Below are 19113 nucleotides of genomic sequence, written 5' to 3' on the forward strand. Positions count from 1 at the left end.
TTTGTAGTTTGTACCAAACATTTCACACTATTTAGAAACAGGAAATTATTTATTAAAATAAGCTTTGAATCCTTTAGTTAAATCAAAACCAGGGTAGCACCAAGAATATAAGTTGGTGCCCCTTCTTCCTTCCATGGCATCGGTCTCACCCTTGTAGAAGACCAATGAGGAACTAATTAGGGTTTGTGTACGGGTCGCTATGGGGACAGAAGGAGCTAAATGATTGGGTGGTTTTATCAGTGGGCGGTCTTTCGATAAAGGACCTCCAGTGGCCGTTAAGACCTGGAAGGGAATGCTCTTGGATCTTTCGGCCCTGTGACGATGTTCTCGGCCTTACACCTCCTCACGACTAGTTACAATCAGTACATTGGAACAGGTAGAAAAGCTTAGTCAGCACTTTTTCCCTAAAGCATATTACCTGCTCCTCGTTTTTGCTACCACTCATTAAAAACATTGAGCGCCACTTCGTTTGGTTCGTACAACCAGTCATTTAGTTTCAATAATAATATATGCAGTTGTCTCCCAAACGATACTGCAATTAATTGTTTGTAAATGAGTTTAGTATTTTTTTCTAGTTTTTACAGGTATAAGAAAATTAATGATGAACAATAATACAGATTTTGCAGGAGCAAAAATACCTAGTATAATTGCATATAAATATTTTAGTTTTACTAGTACGTAATTTAGTTTGATCAGAGTAAATTAATACACAAATAAATCAAATACATTTTATAGTAAATTTATTATATCTTCCAGTTTTGTCAAATAAATATCGAATCTTTATGTCATTATCGAATACTAATAAGAACAGTAAATAAAACAAACGTCTTTTCATTGTTTTAAAAAGTAGCCTGACAATAACTTGTCAAAAGAAAAAGCAGTTACACTTTTTTAAATTTTAAAGTGCATAATCCTGCTACCACCATACATAGGCCAATATTCTACGAATTCGGGATAAACATTCAGAAATATCTATCGCACATTAACAGTTCAATGCCTACTTCTTAAATATTGAATGCATATGTTGAATTGTTAAGGAGGGAAAAAGGGAAGGTCTCCTTTTATCAACATGTCAATGAATAAAATGGCATAACTATATTCTTGTTTCTGCAATGGTTAAATAGTGTCATATTGGTTATGAACTTATATTATGCCAAGCTTCTTCAACCAAGTTGTTTAGATGATAAGTAAGACAACGGACAAGGGATCACTGATTTCAATGAACGTTTTTGGTAAAATTAGGGTGAAAAATATTAGACATAGTGTCTCAGGGTTTTTTCGCAGTGCACCCAATGTGCAGAAAAAAAAAATTTATCAGTTTTTTATATTGATGTTTTTGTTTTAGACAGTTTTTGTATTGATCTTTGAGAAAAGGAAAGTGAGTGTAGATATTTTTAATGTATTTTCTATTTTGAACATGTTCCGCTGGTAAGCCGTTCTCCACTTCAGAAGCTGTAAACCCCCTAGAGAGACTCAAATCCCTGTTATAAATATAGTGTTGACGGATTTTTAGAAATGATTACGGTGCCTAATGGCAGCATTTAAGCATTTAGGACACTGCTGATCGAAATATTCATCAATATAAAAACAATTTTAAATTAGAATTTATAAAAGGATGCCACACTGAAAATATCTCTTCTCAATGAAAATTCCAGAATTATTTATTCAGGAGAACTGAAACAGATTGTACTGTCGACTTAACTACAGTACTAAATAAAATTTCATTCACCATAACCAATACCTGCCAAGTTTCTTTGTGAAATTTCCAAAAGTCTCGAAGATTGAGTCTTGAACACTCTATAGAGGTTTTAAAAAGAAAATACGTTTGTGCTTAGTCCCGCATCATATTGAAATGGGGCCAACCTGCACATTTTCTGAAAATTTTATTAATATCAAATTAACAGCAGTAAATGTAACGCTAAAACAAGAATTTAACAACAGACAGGCGGAGAAACGATTTTATTGGTTAGATGTCTAAAACTAAAAAACACAAGCAGAAGTTTTAGTTTGTTAGGAAAAACTATTTGTTTACTCCCTGCTTGAATACAAAACTTCTCTATTTTCGGAAGCGGGGAAGTATGCAAAAAAAAAAAAACTAAATAAAACCTGTAAAAAATGTGTAACTATAAAAATATAGAAGTTATACAAAATAAAATAGTATGACGCTGGGACTACAAAATCCCTTTATTATAACCTCTAATCTTTTGTATTTTTTTTTTATGTGGACCCATGTAATTCCACAAAGTTTATTGACCTCATTTTTATTATTCTCAGATATTATTTTTCTTAGCATTGAGGGAGGACTACTAGTCAAATTAAACGGTAGTTTGAGGTGGAATGCTCAAGTATACTTGTTTTTAGTGCCTAACTGCATATTTTTTTCTATAAATAAAATATAATGTGAAAATTACCTACGATTCATCATGTTCTTATAATTTTTTTTTCTTCTATTGGTTTTCACGGAATAGTTTAAATGCTGTTAACCTTATAGCTTTGAGGTGAAACGTTCTGATCTATTTGTTTTTAGTGACTTAAATTATGATAATTAGAGTTCTTAACACGAATCTGAAGTTTTTTAACAAATGCTTCTTCGGCATATATGAAAAACTATTTTTTTGTTTTTAACTTGTAAATTAAGTTTTTAAGATTAGACAATCCTTCACTAAAATAAAGATAAGAAAAAAACGTAAAATTCATGTTCTTTATATAATATATATATATTTTATACATTGAGCGTTTTTCGCGCGATTGAGCTTTGTTAATAATCACTGTTAATAATCGGAAAATAGTGTAAACACGTATTTTTATAGCATTTCAGATCATTCCTAATAATCAATAACACTAATATTTTAAAATGTATGTTGTATATCATATGATGCTTTTTTTTATTACCTCCTACGTAATCTATTCTGACATACGGGTGGAGGAGATCAACTACATGTTCTCAACCTATTCTAGCCCGCGTCGGGTGGTCAGGTTTTCATTCCGTGGGGTCACTACGAAATAAAAGTCAACCCGCAGATTCGAACCGGTGCAGTAGCACTAAGGTGAAACTCCCTCGGATACAAACGGTATCTTATATATCACATGATACACAGGCGTTAAGGGCTAATAAGCAATATTCAAATAAGTCAAGATTAATTCCTATAATAAACAAGAAAGATGAGATCCACTTGTATGTAAACTAATCATACCTCTTTAACTCTTTCTATACCATCTATTTCGTTTACTTATGACTTACCAAACTAAATTGTCCATTATAAATCATTAATTTAAAATTTTATCAGCTGGTTGCAAACCTTGGGTGGTTCTAGGAATTGTTTTCTTATGATTTCAAATTGGGATGGTGGGATTTTTGCAAGGTTCTAGGCTACAAAGAGGTCTGATAACTCGGAATAACCCATGAGTTATTTACATCAATGGAAAATCCAGAATACACACGTACTACCCTGATTCTTAAGTAGCAGACAATTCCAATAAACTAACAATAATCTTACTTCAAACTGAATGATGAATATGATATTTACTAATTCTTTCTATAGGTATATAGCTCTATGCAGAGCAATTAGTAACCAATAATAATATATGATCTTAACGGTTAATAATTTAATAATTAAACTGAAATGCTTATAAAATTATTGATTTGTAAATTATAGATTAAAGTTTTATAATGATCGATGTAATTATGGGAAAATGAAATACATTTCAGTTTTCTTCTTTACTATTTAAGTAGTAACCTAAAAAAATATGATTTAAAATTAGATTTTAGAATATTGGAATATACAAAACAATCTAAAATGATTAAGATTTTACGGTATCTTTTTTATTTCAAGGGTATTTAAAAAACGCATCACTCGAAAACCACACATGGTATAGAAAACATATACGAACTTGAATTACAGGTTATTTTGTCGTGTTTATTTTAACATAGCATATAGTGTAATGATCACCTTAGCGTAAAAGTTTGTTTTTCAATGTTATTAGCAAAAATAAAGTATTTGTTTTTTGATTTGTCATACCTAAGTGAAAAACACTTAGCTGGACAACTTTAGATTCGTGCTTAGCACTCAAAATATAAATTTAAAAAATAATGTAATTTGGTAAAAACAAGCAAAAAAACAACCGCAAGCCCATTTTGAATACCATATAACCTTTTATATTTGATTAATTGTTCGAAATCCACACACTGTACAAAACCTTGATAAGATCGTAAATCTTGTATAATTTTATCTTCTTTATTTTAATATAGAATTTTCTTTGGCGTTGAATATGTTACTTGTAAAGTAATATAAGTTTTAAAAAACTGGTGCTTCTGATAATTCTCTTTACGATTCTTCATATTTTACGAAAAAAAAAAATATGATTGGACGGCAGTGTATAGCACTTGCCAAAACATAAAGTAAGCCACTAAAACAATTACAACAGAACTGTCTACATCGTATCCTTTTTGAACACAAATGGACTGGATTATACAGCTTAGGCCTTAACGTCGACATCCCTTATTATACACTATATATACCTTCCACTTTTCTATTTCTGATAGCATTTCCAATTTAAAAAATTAATAGTTCATGAAGTTACCAGACTGAATTTAACTAGAGTTCGGGTTTGATTAAAAATTAAGTTACTTCTGATTTAGAATTGTAATCTACTCAATAACAATTAAAATTTTAATATATTTAATAAATATCACTTAAAATGATTGACAAAAAAAAATTTGGACCATATTTTTTTATTATATAAAACTACGTAACAATAAATATTTGTTACATTTACATTAACAGTTTTACATTATTTATATATTTTTAACATGTAAATAACGTTCCGGCCTTAATTCTTTGCCGTTTTGTAACGTGTATCATTGCACCCGTCATATTAATAAAATATATAGTTTCAAACATATGGTGATTTTTTGATTTTTTTTCTATTTTCTGAGGTATTTGCCAGGTTGTTTTTTCGGTTCTTTTATTGTATTTTAATCTCCAATCTCCAATGGTCAAAATAATTTTCCGCAATCATTTTTATTGTTATTTATTTATCAATCGAAAATGAATCCCATTACAAAAACAAATAAATAAAATAAAATTGTTTAATAATTACTAATGTTAAATTTGATTAATTTCCTCGCCTTGCCTGTTTGCTTTTCCCGGGTTTATCACACAAACATAACGTCTAATCCAGCAAGTATACCTATATGTTTTAATTAATTTATGCATTATAATTTAACATTTTTAAAATCAGGAATCCTTGCAGGAGAATGCAATTTGGAGAGGAGTGGGGGGATAGAGGCGTTCCAGCAGCTCGGAGGACAACCCCCGCTGTACCTGCCGCCCCCACACCACCACTACCCGACTCCCATTCTGCCTCTGCCACAGCCTGATCTCAAAGGTGGGTCCCGATTAGTTCATAGCTAAAAGTTAAAGTTAGATAAAAGAGTTGAATCGAATAAGTTAAAAAGGACTGTCATTATCATTTCATGGGGAATGGGTGATTAAGAGGAAAAGTAAATATGACTGCACAAAAAATCTGATTCACAGCAAAATCGTCCTTCCATCATGTAGTTTAGTTTAACACATTCTCTCCCCCCCCCACCCCTAAATAATCATTTACAACGATCATTCACTCAGTGTATCTTTACATTTTTTTGTTTATAAAATTTATAATTGCACTAAAACAATAAAAAAATACACCTAGTATATATAAAAACTAAAAAATACATCTAACATATATATTGTGTTCCCTATTCCCTAATGGTTTGATAGAGTGTTTTGGAGAATCTACCCACTGGCAGAACTCTGATGTCTGCTTCAGGCAAAATTGGCAACATATGGAACATTGAGGTCATTATAAATGATTTAATTAGTAAGCATAGAGCATTGAGGATTTTACAAAGGATCTTGGATTGTAAGGATTGTAAGGGTACGAGAGGAATTTAATGGTTTAGTGGAGCACCAAAATTCTAATCCAAATAGGCCTTATTATAGTCATATAAATGAGTCTTTTGACACTAACTGAAAGTTTAAACCGTTTGGGTAGAAAGTGTTGTAATAGTGTTGTAAAGAAAGTGTAGTCGGATTCGACGAGGAGTTTTAGTCTTGGATAACGATTCGAACTTAGTCGTTTGTCCAGATTTAGTCCTGGGTAAATTGATAGAGATAAGAGGAGTACTAAAGAATATTGTAGGACAGGAAGTCATTGTTTTACAATGAAGTGTAAATAAATCACATTTATATTGATGGAATTTATTTCAATCCTCCTGGTTTTACACTATTCTTCAATGTTGTGGTATTAGATTGAAGAGTTTGGGATACAACTGATGAGCCAGGTTGATTTGAAACTTTACATTAAAAATCTTTATAAATCAATTTAACTAATCTATGGGCATGGGTCACATCTTAACTTAAAATCACGCCATTGTTTCCAGAGCGACCTCAATATTCTTCTTTGCCCCCTTGATCATCTAGCAAAAATTTCGCTTCTTGTTGTTGAATCTAATCAGGTTTTCAAATTAGCCATGGTTTGCTAACTGTACTCAAACGTCCTGTAATACAGTAGTACATAGTTCGTAGAACTAGAAAGTTCTTGTCGCCTATCAGCAGAGATAGATCATTTTTTTTTGAGCGCCGACTCCATTTTTCCTCAGCAGTTTGACCCTCAGTGCCTCAAAGTAATATTGTTCACAATATTGTGCTTAGTCATCTCAGAGACTCTGCGTATGGGGCGCAGATAATGTATAAACTATTCAAGACCATTCTGCTCCACGCAGAAACCCACATTCGTTGGGAGAAATTATGAGATCTAGTTCGGGAGAACCAATTATGTTCCTTACAAGCATGTACGGACAGTGGAGGAGTAGTATCTCAAGGTTGGTTCACACCTATCCCATTCACACCTTTTGTGAGTTCATACCAACCGCTGATCTCACATTTTGATGGAATGTGCTCGGATTATTTTTTTGGATATCTTTTTTGATTCTAATCCGTAAATATTTCTGTAGACCTAATGGCCTTTCTCTTTTATTTAAACACATCCTTCAATGAATACTTCATAGAATTTATTCCTAAATCTTCAGAGCAAGGAACATAACGAGGTTCAATTTATAGTGTTGTGAAAGGGGAAGTGTAGTGGGTGTCTGACCTATCGTAAAAAAGTATATGTTCTCGTGCTGGTAAGTATATTTTAAAACATTACTTTATTTCTGTTTCATCCTCTAGTCTTCTTTTATAAACTTTTAATAAGCTTTCATTTACCTTAATATTTTTTTAAATATATAAAAATAACTAATAAAAATATCAATTTGAATTTAAAATTCAGTCAAGAAAAATCAAGAATTGATAAAACCGAACAAAGAAAACCATTTGTTACTAAAATATGTTTTATAAATAATATGGTTTCGTAAATAACTGATGTCATAAAGTATTTTCAAACTAAAAAAAATATGTTAAAAACTTTTGAATAACACTTAAGATATGGAATATTGTTGATTTAAAAAAAAGGCATATGAATCTAATATATGTTGATTTTTTTTTTTTTATAAATTGAAGATGACAGAGACTGTTCCCGCGGAAAAAGGGCACCGACGGGTTGTCTGTGCGTTAAAAGACCAAAAGTGAACAGTTTTTGAGATAGTGCACGAATTAGACACGGGTCAAACCCAAGTTTAGCTTCCGCAGTGTCATGTTTACCATGGGACAATTAGCTCATGCTTCGTTTTTTCCCAGGTCCATGGGTCTTTTTTCGTTGGATTTTGGCCATTACTTGTTGAATTAAATGTTATTAACTTTATTAAATAACTTACTACGGTATCAGCACCAATAAATGTTGTAAAAATTAATGTTTAGGGATTTCCTTGATAATTTTATTTTACTACACACAAAATATTTAGATTTTTATTGTAATCTGAGCGACGATTGTGGGAACGGCTCAGTCGATTTTTATTTTTGGTGGCTCAAATTATTCAACTAGGTATTGTAAATGTTTTGAAAAAAGTTGAGTACAAGATTTTGAAAATGATTGGGTTTAGTCTGTCCGTCTGTGCTTATATAACTTTTTGAGCTAATGACTTAACTGATTCAAGGGCTTTATTGCTCATTTTATCATTCAAGAATATTTAAATAATTTGAGCAGAAATATTGAAAAAAATACTACACTAAATAAGTTTAGTAAGTCTGTTTCTGAATATCTAACGTTTTTTTGAGTGTACGGCTCAACCAATTTCCATGTCTCAAATTATTCAAACCCTCGGGTACTCACAAAACATTCGTAGTTCGTAGTTCCCGCCTAAAACATCCATTCATGCACGGTCTAGCTGTGAGGTCTCAGCGAGTACAATTCATAGTCAATATAAGTTTATGAATAGCTGAATCTTAATTGTAAAAATAAAGTGATTATTTCCAGTGGGGTAACGTAATTACTTGTTACGTATGATGTTATTTAAATATGGTCATCATAACGTATGCAATTTTACCAATTTTGTGTGTTTAATACACTTTCCTGGTTATATGAATGATATCGGCTATATACAGAAAGAATAAAAGAGTAGAAGCAAACATTTCTAATGCAAGAGTTCTTAAATGAGTAAACTAGTTTTACATTTATTTTTAAATTTGAAAATTGTAACAAATTCTATATTACGCATGGAATCTATATTTATTTATTTTTTCCAACCAGGTTCTTGTGAATATACAAAATATTCCAAGGTGAACTTTGTTCTCCTTGAAATTCAAGAAAAACGAAAAATTCAATGTTCTCCAATGGTCTTCAATTATAAAAACTTCCTAAATTAATTTGATGAGAGATAAAACCTTAGTTTCAAAAACCTCACTGATGTATACATTTGTTTTCCCACCGCTATTTGCATTTGCTTATACAGCAGTTTCTATTTTTCCCGTGTCCTCAACAAATATATTCCAGTATTTATTTAATTCTTTGAAATGTATCTTATTACTTTAAATAATACTACAGCAGTTTAAAAGAAATGATAAGTAAATGATTAAAACGTCATTTTCCGTAGTTTCTTTCGTAGTATATAATTTTTGGTTTAAAGGGGGCTTATGCTGGTAATTAAATTCCTTATAGCACGTGCTATTAACTTTTTATACCTACTGTTTAAACAGGTCAATAGTAAAGATTTATTAACATTGCTATTTATAACAAAACATTTAATATCATTTCATTTCGTTTACACTGGTTCCTTGAAAATGTTAATATTTCGTTACTGGTCAAAGTTAGCATCACAATCGTTTTGAAATTTTTGTCAAAAATAGCAATTGAGGAGTTAGCTGAACAAAATGGAGCAAAGTAGTAGTAGTTTTGAGATATAATATACCAAAGTTATTTATATTTATACATTCATTATCAAGAGAATCTCTAGAACTAATGTCCATTGATATTCTTCTACTACTATTCAAAAAAAGAAACTAACTATTTAAAATACCAAAATATATAAATTCAAAACTCAATATACTGACTTATAAAAAAAAAAGTATGGAAAACTTCTTTTAAATCTTCTCCTTGATAAAAATGAATACATATCATGATATATGAACTCCTGAGCTATGTTAAAATGCAAATACAAAAAAGAGTAATTAAAATGGCAATATAATAAGTACATTGTTGTGTTAAATACTTTTAAATAAGTGAAAACGTTAAATGGTGGATATCAAAATAATACAATTCACAACTAATTTTCGAACAAAAGTAATAGTTAGTCCATATCTTTGGTGGTATTGTCGGTTCTGCAGTCTTCTGATATCTTTAGATTTTTTTTTTTTATATATTAATACAAAAAATACGAACAATGCCTTCACGAGCTTCCTTTCCTCGTAGAATTCCTCAACGACATTGAGAATTTTATAAAGAATTCTCTTTCCAGACAGGAACCAGTAAGTTTTTCTTGAATTTCTCTTCTTCTTATTTTTTTTTATTTTAATTTTTTCCAATTTTCTCTGACTTGAACTTTCCTCTTTCTTTTTTTAATATTATCTGTTATAGTTACATTCCTGCTTGTTAAAATTAATAATACTTAATTTAAAAAAAAAAAAAAAAAAATAGAACTACCAGAGAACCTGAAGAAATACCGACAAAAACATTTCAAGTTGTTTAACTATTCCTAAAGAAGGGCTCACAACGTTAGGCTATGAAAACTGTTGTTACATTTAGTGTAGCATAAGATTTACCAATGAAATTTTTATACGATTATCTTGAAACCATAAGAGAGATATCATTTCCCCGTATATATTTATAATAATAAGTATATTATTTATTTATATTATAAGTTATTTCTTATAATATATAGTTTATATATTATTAATACAATAACAAACAATGTTATGTATTATTATATACGAATATAATTAACTTTTTGTAAATAACAACTTTTACTGCACAGGTATGAACGCACCTTATTAATGTATGTTAGTTATCGATTACATCCAAATGATCTTTTTTCAATCATGAATATTTTTATGTTTTATTTTTTTTTTGTTCGCTGTATTTTACAAACAGAGAAAACAGAATACAATTATATAAATAAAATATAAAATGATCTTTCAACACGAAACTGGTTAACATTTCTGCTCCGACGAAGACCTAAACGATTATTGTTATTTATTATAGATGGTGTACCAAAACGGCCAACTTTTAATTGCTTTAGTTTCAAGACTAAACGATTTTATATCCCTCGCCATTACAAAAGTTCCATATAATACCGAGTCAATTACAGCTAATGAGAGGGAGTTTGATCTCTTTTCGACCCCAAACTACCTGTAAATGGGAGAGCAGTTATGATGAGCCTCTTTCTCGCCAACCATTATCAAGCAAACTACTTCCCTTAATATTAGAGAAGCGATGCTGTCATTTTTTTTTTTTTTTTACCTTCATCGCAGTTCATTCATTGAAAATTAATATCCGATAGTTTCTAGAAAATAGTTAGCAGATAAGACGAACTTGTAAGAAGACGTAGTTATCAACTGAAAGAAACATATGAGAAATACATTTCCACAGTTATGAATCATTTATCAAAGTAGTAGACGGCTAGAACTTGAGAAGTATTTTATAATTTACAACCCAATTTTTTTAAAAATAATTTTCGCTCTCATCTTATATGGTCTCTAAAGGTTATGTTCTCAGGCCATTATGAAAAAAGATCCTTAAAATTAATTGATCCAGGACTTTTTCAACAAAAAATGTATAGTGTGACAATAAGTAAACAAATTAAAATTGAATGAAATAAGAATATAAATGTTTTTTAATCGACTTGAGCTTAATGAAAAAGTTAATAGCCTAATAAAAAAAAATTAAAATATAGATAAATAAATTTTAAAGGTCTCCTCGATAATGGCCGGAGGACCAAAACGTCGAAGAAGGATAAAGATAGTGAAAAGGATAAAAAAAAAAGAAAGTATGTTTTAATTTAAGTTCCTACTTTAGAAAAAAAAATATATATAATAGATTGATTTACTAATAAATTTTATATTTGTTGATAAATCTTAAAACATACACTTAGAATTTTTTTAAAAATAATTACTACATTAGCATTATTCTTGAGAGAAAATCGTTAAGCGTTTATTGACATTTATAAAGTTTGAAAAAAAAAGGAAATAGTTAATCTGTATCGAGGGAACATGAAATACACTTCATCTATACATTTTGAACGTCATAAATTTATATTCATATTTTTTTTTATCTCGTCATTTGGCATGTTTTAGACCGCATATGGGTGTCAAGTATGGGCACGGACTACTACTGATAATTAAACTTATTTATTTTCTTTTTACACATTCCTTAATTCCTATTTTTAATGTACAATAATTTTACGTTGGATACAATATTAAAGGTAATAGAGAGCAAAACAACGCATAGTGCTTTGCTAACAGCATGGACTTCAGACCTTATCCAGCATCTCCTTCATCCTCGAAATACAACGTCTAAGGCACGGCCTCTTCTTACCATGGCTTACATATATATTCCATATATAAGTAAGTGAAAGTACTGCGGCTGTGCTTTTTTACTAATTTTTTACGTAAATATATATTCAGAAGTCTCCTGAGTCCAAATAACCATGTCGCGCAAAATGGTCTGTGTGTATCTGAATGCGAAAAGACTAGCTCAAAATCGAAAAGTCGCACGAAACTGAAATTACATATTTAAGGGGGGTATATGCCTGGGACGGGACAGCAATTTTTTCGCTAAAATGGACCGACCTGGTGTGGGTTCACTTCATAAAATAAATTTTTCGATTTTCTCCAAAACAGCTCTAACGATTTTAATAAAACTTAGTGAATCAATGAGCAATGAAGTGGTTTTCAATACCAGATTGGTTTCATCCTCATTGAAATTGTCTAGCAAGTCTTTAATGCCAAATTTCTCTAAGTTATCCAAGTGGGAACTTGGTTAGCTTTGAAATTCATTAAGCTCAGTTGATTATATTTTTTCAATACATTTTAGTAATGAGGAGAAAGATATGAAATAAGCACTATTTTTTTTTGTCAAAATAATTAATTTAATTTGTTTTTAAATAATGGAAACTTGTTTATCTTTTAAGAGCTTTAAAATCATTAAATAAAAACAAACAAACATTATTTTGATCATCTTTAATTGAATTTAAATTTATTCATTATTAATATTATTTAGGATTTAAATATGGTTGTGGTGATTCAAATATCAATAGAAACATTTTAGTGAAATGTCAGAAGATTCCAGTTTATTAAAAAATATATTCAAATTTAATGAACTGCATTTCAAATCTGTATAGTTATTAATGATGCATTAACAATTAAATACAATTAAAATAAAAACTGCCTGCTTTAGCATTCAGAAGCATTGGTTCTCCAAGAAGACCTAGAAGTGAAAAGAAACCGATTCCAGAGGAGCAGAAAGATGAGAGATATTATGAGAGAAGAAAACGGAACAATCAAGCAGCTAAAAAATCCAGAGATGCCAGACGATTAAGGGAAGATCAGGTATAAAGTTAATGTTTTTCAACATTTAAAGAGATTTATGTACTTAAAAGATATTAAATGCTAGTCTTACATAAAAAGTAAATGATATATAGATATATTGTAATTTAAAAAATCTGTTCTTCTTTAACTGATGAATTGCATTGTGTTCAGTACATGATAAGGTAGTTCCTGTCCAAACTAAATACCTTCATGAGGTATATAACCATAACATTAGTTTACTACACTTCAGGTAAACATACTCTTCATTATAAAAGCATGTTTTCCTTAAGTGTCTACCTGAATTAAATTACTTATTTATGTTATATAAATACAAAATGAATAAAACTTTATATTTATATTGTGATTCAATATAATTAACTCTTGAATCTTAATTAATGTGATATTTTTTTTCTTCCATTAAATTTATGAAAATCTATATTTATGTTTTATCTTATACTTTTTTGCTAATTTTCTTAATAGGCATCAATTAATGAAGCATGTGATGAATTCATTGTAAATGCCATCATTGAAAAAAGTTTCACAAACTTATTTAGGTCCCATAGCACTTATAATTTGTTTTGCAAAATATCTTAAGATGGAATATCTCATGAATGTAATATTAGTATTGATAATTCCAAATGCTAGATAATTTCATATGGAATTATTTTTATTGACGAAGCTGCAATAAAAATATAAAATCACACAACGACCCAAACAGCTTAATATCCACTGGCAGCTTGTCGATTAAGCCTATTCTTGACCAATGGCCCTGCAAGGAGGTGATTTGTTTATGATCATGCTCAACTTCCATGTTTTCTCTTAATTAAAAGTATCTATTTTATAGAGGAAGAATGTTTCTCAAGGGATCTCTTGACCCCAGGATTGATGAAACATAATAAATAGTTATCTGGTACATGCATACTTGAACCTGGGAGACAGGAGAAAGGGGCACAGTGCTATACTCACTGAGCTACCATACTAATCATGAATTTTTAAGATTCTCCTTTCTTTCACTGTAATTAGGTTTTTAATTTTGCTCAATTTTTTTTCTAGTGAATATAGTTATGAGAAATAATAATGTCCACTACTTACTAAATAGATTTCCACTATTTTATGTACAATTCTTGTCATATATAAAAAATATCTACATATTACCATTTCTAGAGCTTTTGCAAAGAAACTAATTACATTTTTCTCTCCTATATTATTTACACTCATGTTGATTGTTTGAAATGGCATAGATCCATTTTAATTTAATAGATTAGTAATATTATTTTGTAATCTTAAAGTCCATTAAATAGTAATAAATAATCCAAAATTCCACAGATTGCATTACGTGCTAGTATGTTAGAACATGAAAATGCAATACTTCGAGCACAAGTTATAACATTGAGGGAAGAAGCTCAGTCCCTCAGGGAGCTGCTTTTGCATCAGCAAAAATATGAAGCCTTGGATGTGTGCACTATTTGAAACAAAAATTTTGTCTAGTAATGTTATTGGGCTCACTTTCTTATATTAGATGAAATAAAGTTCTGGATGTTACAGGCATAATTAGTCAAGTAAATAGTTCTAAAAATCATAATGAACTAGAATTTATGTAAATAATGTAAATCTATTATTCCATTAATATTTATTGATATTAAAATTGAGAATATAAATTATTTTTAGTTTGTTGCTTTATTAAGAAATATATATTTATTTTATTTATTTATCTTCTTTGTCACCTTCACTCCTTAGGGTTACTGATTCCTACAATAATTTTAGCAATATTTTTAATTTTTCAACATATAAAAAATTTTATGAATGAGTGTTCTTTATTTTTAAAATCTTGACATTTCTCTTCTAGTATTTACTTTGTATACTATTTTTTCACCTGATCTTGGGTGATATCCTTGTAGTTGAACAAGACAAGGGTGATGTGGGAGGGTATATCAAGGAAAGATAATCTAGTTTGTCAGAAGATTTGAAGAGTAGCAAATGAAATAATTTTAAGATACTGGTGAAGATGAGGTAACAACAAGCAGATGGATCTATCTCCAGATCTTGTATGGAACAAGGTCAAATTTACCAGTTGACTGCCAGATGCCGCCTGATGGTTGGGTCAGGTGAACTTAGCTAGTGACCAATAACATGTGGACTTGCACCAAACTATTATGTATAATTTAGTAGTCGTTGCTTACCTGTGACAGACAGCATGTTTATTATTCTATAACAGGTAGGATCCTTTATAATGTAGGGTTAGTATTAAATAATGATCAATTTGAACAAAATAATACTTTCGAATTACAAGTCTCAAAAATTATCTTAGGTTGTCCATAATTTTCTTTTTCAAAATCAATTTTTTGAAACCTCCTAGACTTAAAAATGAAGGTTTTTCAATATTGACCAATCAGTCCCTAATCATGTATTTTCAAGAACATTGATTATTTTCTGAAACCCTGAGAGTCTGAAAATGCAATTGAAAATACTTTCTGGGAACTCATTTATAAATGTACTTTACTTTTGAGGATTTTAATTTTTTACGATATAAAAGTAGTAAAATATGTCAGAAAGTGCGTATCACAAAATTTTTCATCATAGGCTGTTTAAATTGAAAAAGCTCAATATAACTTTTCCCATAAATATAAATTATTATTACAAAAAATTCGTTTTTATTTAGTCAAGAGTAATTTGGATACATGAGACTGAGCTTAAACCTAAAGCCGATAAAAAACAAAACAAAAAAAAACACCAACATATTAAAACATTTTATTGATTTATAACATAATTTACAGATAATTATTGCACTTTTTTTTTTCATTTAGTAAAATTTTAGATATAGAATAATATGAATGAATTGCTTTTCATAAAAGTATTTACATATTCATAAATATATGCAAAATATAGTGATACAGTTAAAACATAGAAATATACCCTATTTAAGTTTAGAAAAATTAGGTCACTTTATCTACAAATATTTTATTATGGCCTATTGTTGGAGAATTTATTGAAGCGAATAATTCTATCTACAAAGAACACTTCTATTATAAGTAATAGTAAGAGGGAAACAGACAACAGTTGGATAGATACATTCTATTCATAGCAATATGTGATCCCTAACTAAGGGTAAGTTATCTGGCTAAGCAGTTTAAATGTTGTGATCAATAGAAACTTGGAAAAAAAAGTTGTCACTGAATAGTCCCTTACTTATTCTTTTCCATTATAAACTATTTTTCATTTATTTAAAGCTCTTTCCATAGTCATATAGAGTACAAGTACATAACAGCGAGTAAGAATTTAAGTGATCTTAAAAATTGTCTTTAATAACATGCTATTAATTCATTAAGTTTTGCCTTAAACTGCAGAAAATATTGCATGACATCTAAGATAGCATTATAAGTTTATAAAAATTATTTCAAGTTGAATAATTTATAGAATTTCTGATATTATCTTGGTATGATTATAAAGTACATAATTATAAGCTATCCAACTTACTTACTTGGTATGTACAATACTGGCTTCTCTTATAAGTAATTAATACATTTCAGTCTATTTCTGGTGCAACATTAGGAATGATTAAGGAAATATAGACATTGTTCCCAGTATTTGGAATCATCCTGAAAAATGTACTAATACACAGATGTAATAAAAATTAATAAAACTGGCTGGTAAAATTTTGATGATTTAAGGTTTACAAGAAAATACAAGTAAAAAATCTGTTATAACAAAACAACCAATAAAAAACGTAATGGACGGATCTAGGATAAAAATAAATTATATGGTACTTTACTTAGTTTTTCATAAATATAAAACATTTTGTATACCATTAGTGTATACATAATTCTTAAATAAAGTTTCTTAAAATAAGAATAAATAGGATTATATCAGAAGTTACAAAAATAAATAAAATCATTCTACACCATTCTCCTTTTAGGTGTAACCATTTGTTTCTCTTCTTTTCCTGGAATAAAATGAATCAAGATGTTTAAAAAGTCATTCTCTGACTTTTTTGTTAGCTTGCTTCATTATCATCAGTCATGTCACAATTTTGTGTTTCTGCATTTGAAGCAAGTAGTGACCAATGCTTAATGTTTTCCCTAGCACCTTCTGTCATTACATTCAATTTCGGATTCATCTTGCCCAATGACTGTAACAGAATGGAGTAATTAGAAGTTTTATTATTTAAACTCTATTATAACTGGTCAAGATTAAAAATGGAAATTTATAGTTCTATGAAAATTGCTGCTTCAATGAATGACAGTCAGAGTTTGAAACAGTTATTTACCTTGCATAAAGAGTTGCTTTTAATCATTGTAATTATTTTTAGAAGTAGCAAAGTATTAGATTAACTGTAAAAAGCTCAATAAAACGTGCAAATAATTATCGTGTTTTTCATAAATGGCCATGTAAAGAAATTGTTAACATTTTATTGACATACTGGGAGATTACTGATTGACCCTGTGTATCAATAAAACTCACTCTTACTTTGACTTCTGTCAAAACAGCCCTGCAACATGGGGCGAAATGTTGCCTCAAATAAAAAGAACAAAATATTACTATTTGAGTTTAATTTGACCGCACCCAGACCAAATTCCATTTATTTTAACATTTTAATTTATATCATTATATTATATTCAAGTTTGATAAAATTTAATAAGAGACTTAAAATAAAAATCAATCTTAAGACAACTGCTAACTAATATCAATCCACTATTTATGTTAATTATTTACTAGTAATATAATGGATTAAGGGTAAAAAAAAAAGCATACTCTATAAGATGATTAAAATGAAACAAAATTTCACAAGGCAATATTAGTCACAGTATTTACTTTTCCATAGATTTTTTTAAAATTAATACATCATTAGTAGATGGTGAATAGTAAATTTTTGAAAGCTGATTTTTTTTGTTGCTTACAAATGAAGGTTTCATGTCTTTGCCATGTAACATTAACATTCAAGATAAATGGTTAGTCTCATAATTATCATCAGTAAGTCTTTTCTATGAATTTAATTATTTTCTTTCTTCTTATTATCGTACTCCTCACTTTAATTCTTTCCTTATTCATTCTATCTTACTTATGTTATTTATTTCTGTTGATCGCATCTTATTACCTTTAGTTCTACTTCTTAATCTTCCTTGGATAAGGAGGTGATGACAATGTAGGTTGGAGTGTTTGTCCCAGGGTGCCCGGGAATTGTGGGTTGGGTTTCCACCAGAGAAAGTTAATGTTTATTTTTGGTGGTCCCAAAAAATGAATCTTGATACTCTGACCTTGGGTTAATACACAGCAGTGGCAGCAGCTCTGGTAGCTGCCAGGGGTTGGCAAAAACGACCAGGGGGCTCACTGGCTGGACTAGTTTCCCCCACCAATACCAATACCCTTTTTTGGATCGTATTTTACCATTTTTTTTTTATTATAATTTTTATTCATATTTTAATGCTTTAATGCTTCTCATTACATCTTGAGTATCCCATATAGTACATGCTTTTTATATATTTTATCATTTTCTCAATATAATCATTTTAATTTTCCATTATTACTAGTTTACTAGTTTGTTTTTTTCAGAATTTTTTTTTCTCCATATTCATTTTCATTTTCTGATACTCTCAAAATATTTATTATCTTTTTATGTAACATCTCATTATTACTATATCAATATTACCTACTAATATTACTATTTATTATCTTCTGGATCATATTAAAACATTTTGCCAGTTTTGGCGTCCCTGACTTTTAATGACATTTCCCAAATAAGTTTCTCCTTCGCCTTAAATAATTCCCCTGAATACATTGTGGAAAGTTCATCTTTATGTTAAAAAAGAAAAAACCGAGAAATGTAGGGAGTGTTACTATCGCACTAAATAAAGAACAATGCTAATAGAAGAGAAAGTTAGGGTAATAGAAAGGTAGAGTAGAAAGTAGGATTTGAACAAAACTGATATTGGTGATCCTCGTTACACTTTGCAAATTTTTTAAATTTGGCTCATTATGACTAACAACTATTATAAAATGAAAATCAAAATAAATAAATATAAGAAGATGGTCAGAGTTGCGGTAAAAAAAAAAGAACAAATAGTTAATAACTATTTTAATGTCCAACGTTTCGCCCCACTTTGCAGGGCTTCATCAAGGCTGTTCAAAATGAAAGGTTGAAAGTATTTATAAAGTATTATTTTATTATACATATTTT

The 19113-nt window shown here is 29.4% G+C and overlaps 2 protein-coding genes across 2 annotated transcripts in view; one reads left to right on the forward strand and one right to left on the reverse strand.

Moving 5' to 3' along the window:
• The first annotated feature begins 281 nt into the window (after positions 1-281).
• LOC106685901 (D site-binding protein) lies at positions 282-14492 on the forward strand. The gene is made up of 4 exons (XM_067046611.1): positions 282-376; positions 5254-5388; positions 12811-12962; positions 14268-14492. Exons 1-4 carry the CDS (start codon positions 322-324, stop codon positions 14409-14411), a joined length of 486 nt encoding a protein of 161 aa, XP_066902712.1. The 5' UTR covers positions 282-321; the 3' UTR covers positions 14412-14492.
• Positions 14493-15733: 1241 nt separating this feature from the next.
• Positions 15734-19113, reverse strand: part of LOC106685897 (dual 3',5'-cyclic-AMP and -GMP phosphodiesterase 11A) — a gene marked incomplete at its 5' end in the record, with an annotated part of 110559 nt that continues 107179 nt past the window's right edge. Inside the window, 1 exon segment of the mRNA XM_067046612.1 lies at positions 15734-17067. Coding sequence (XP_066902713.1) covers positions 16933-17067 — 135 coding nt within the window.

The sequence above is a fragment of the Halyomorpha halys genome, unplaced genomic scaffold, assembly GCF_000696795.3.
Source record: "Halyomorpha halys isolate HHAL.00 unplaced genomic scaffold, Hhal_1.1 Scaffold752.1, whole genome shotgun sequence".
NCBI classification, from domain to species: domain Eukaryota; kingdom Metazoa; phylum Arthropoda; class Insecta; order Hemiptera; family Pentatomidae; genus Halyomorpha; species Halyomorpha halys.

What these genes read in the sequence shown, in the direction of transcription:
- LOC106685901 (XM_067046611.1), top strand. Translation starts at nt 322, where the DNA reads ATGTTCTCGGCCTTACACCTCCTCACGACTAGTTACAATCAGTACATT. An exon ending in CAATCAGTACATTGGAACAG is followed by an intron (nt 377 to 5,253) that starts GTAGAAAAGCTT and finishes GAATCCTTGCAG; the next exon opens with GAGAATGCAATTTGGAGAGG. An exon ending in GACGATTAAGGGAAGATCAG is followed by an intron (nt 12,963 to 14,267) that starts GTATAAAGTTAA and finishes AAAATTCCACAG; the next exon opens with ATTGCATTACGTGCTAGTAT.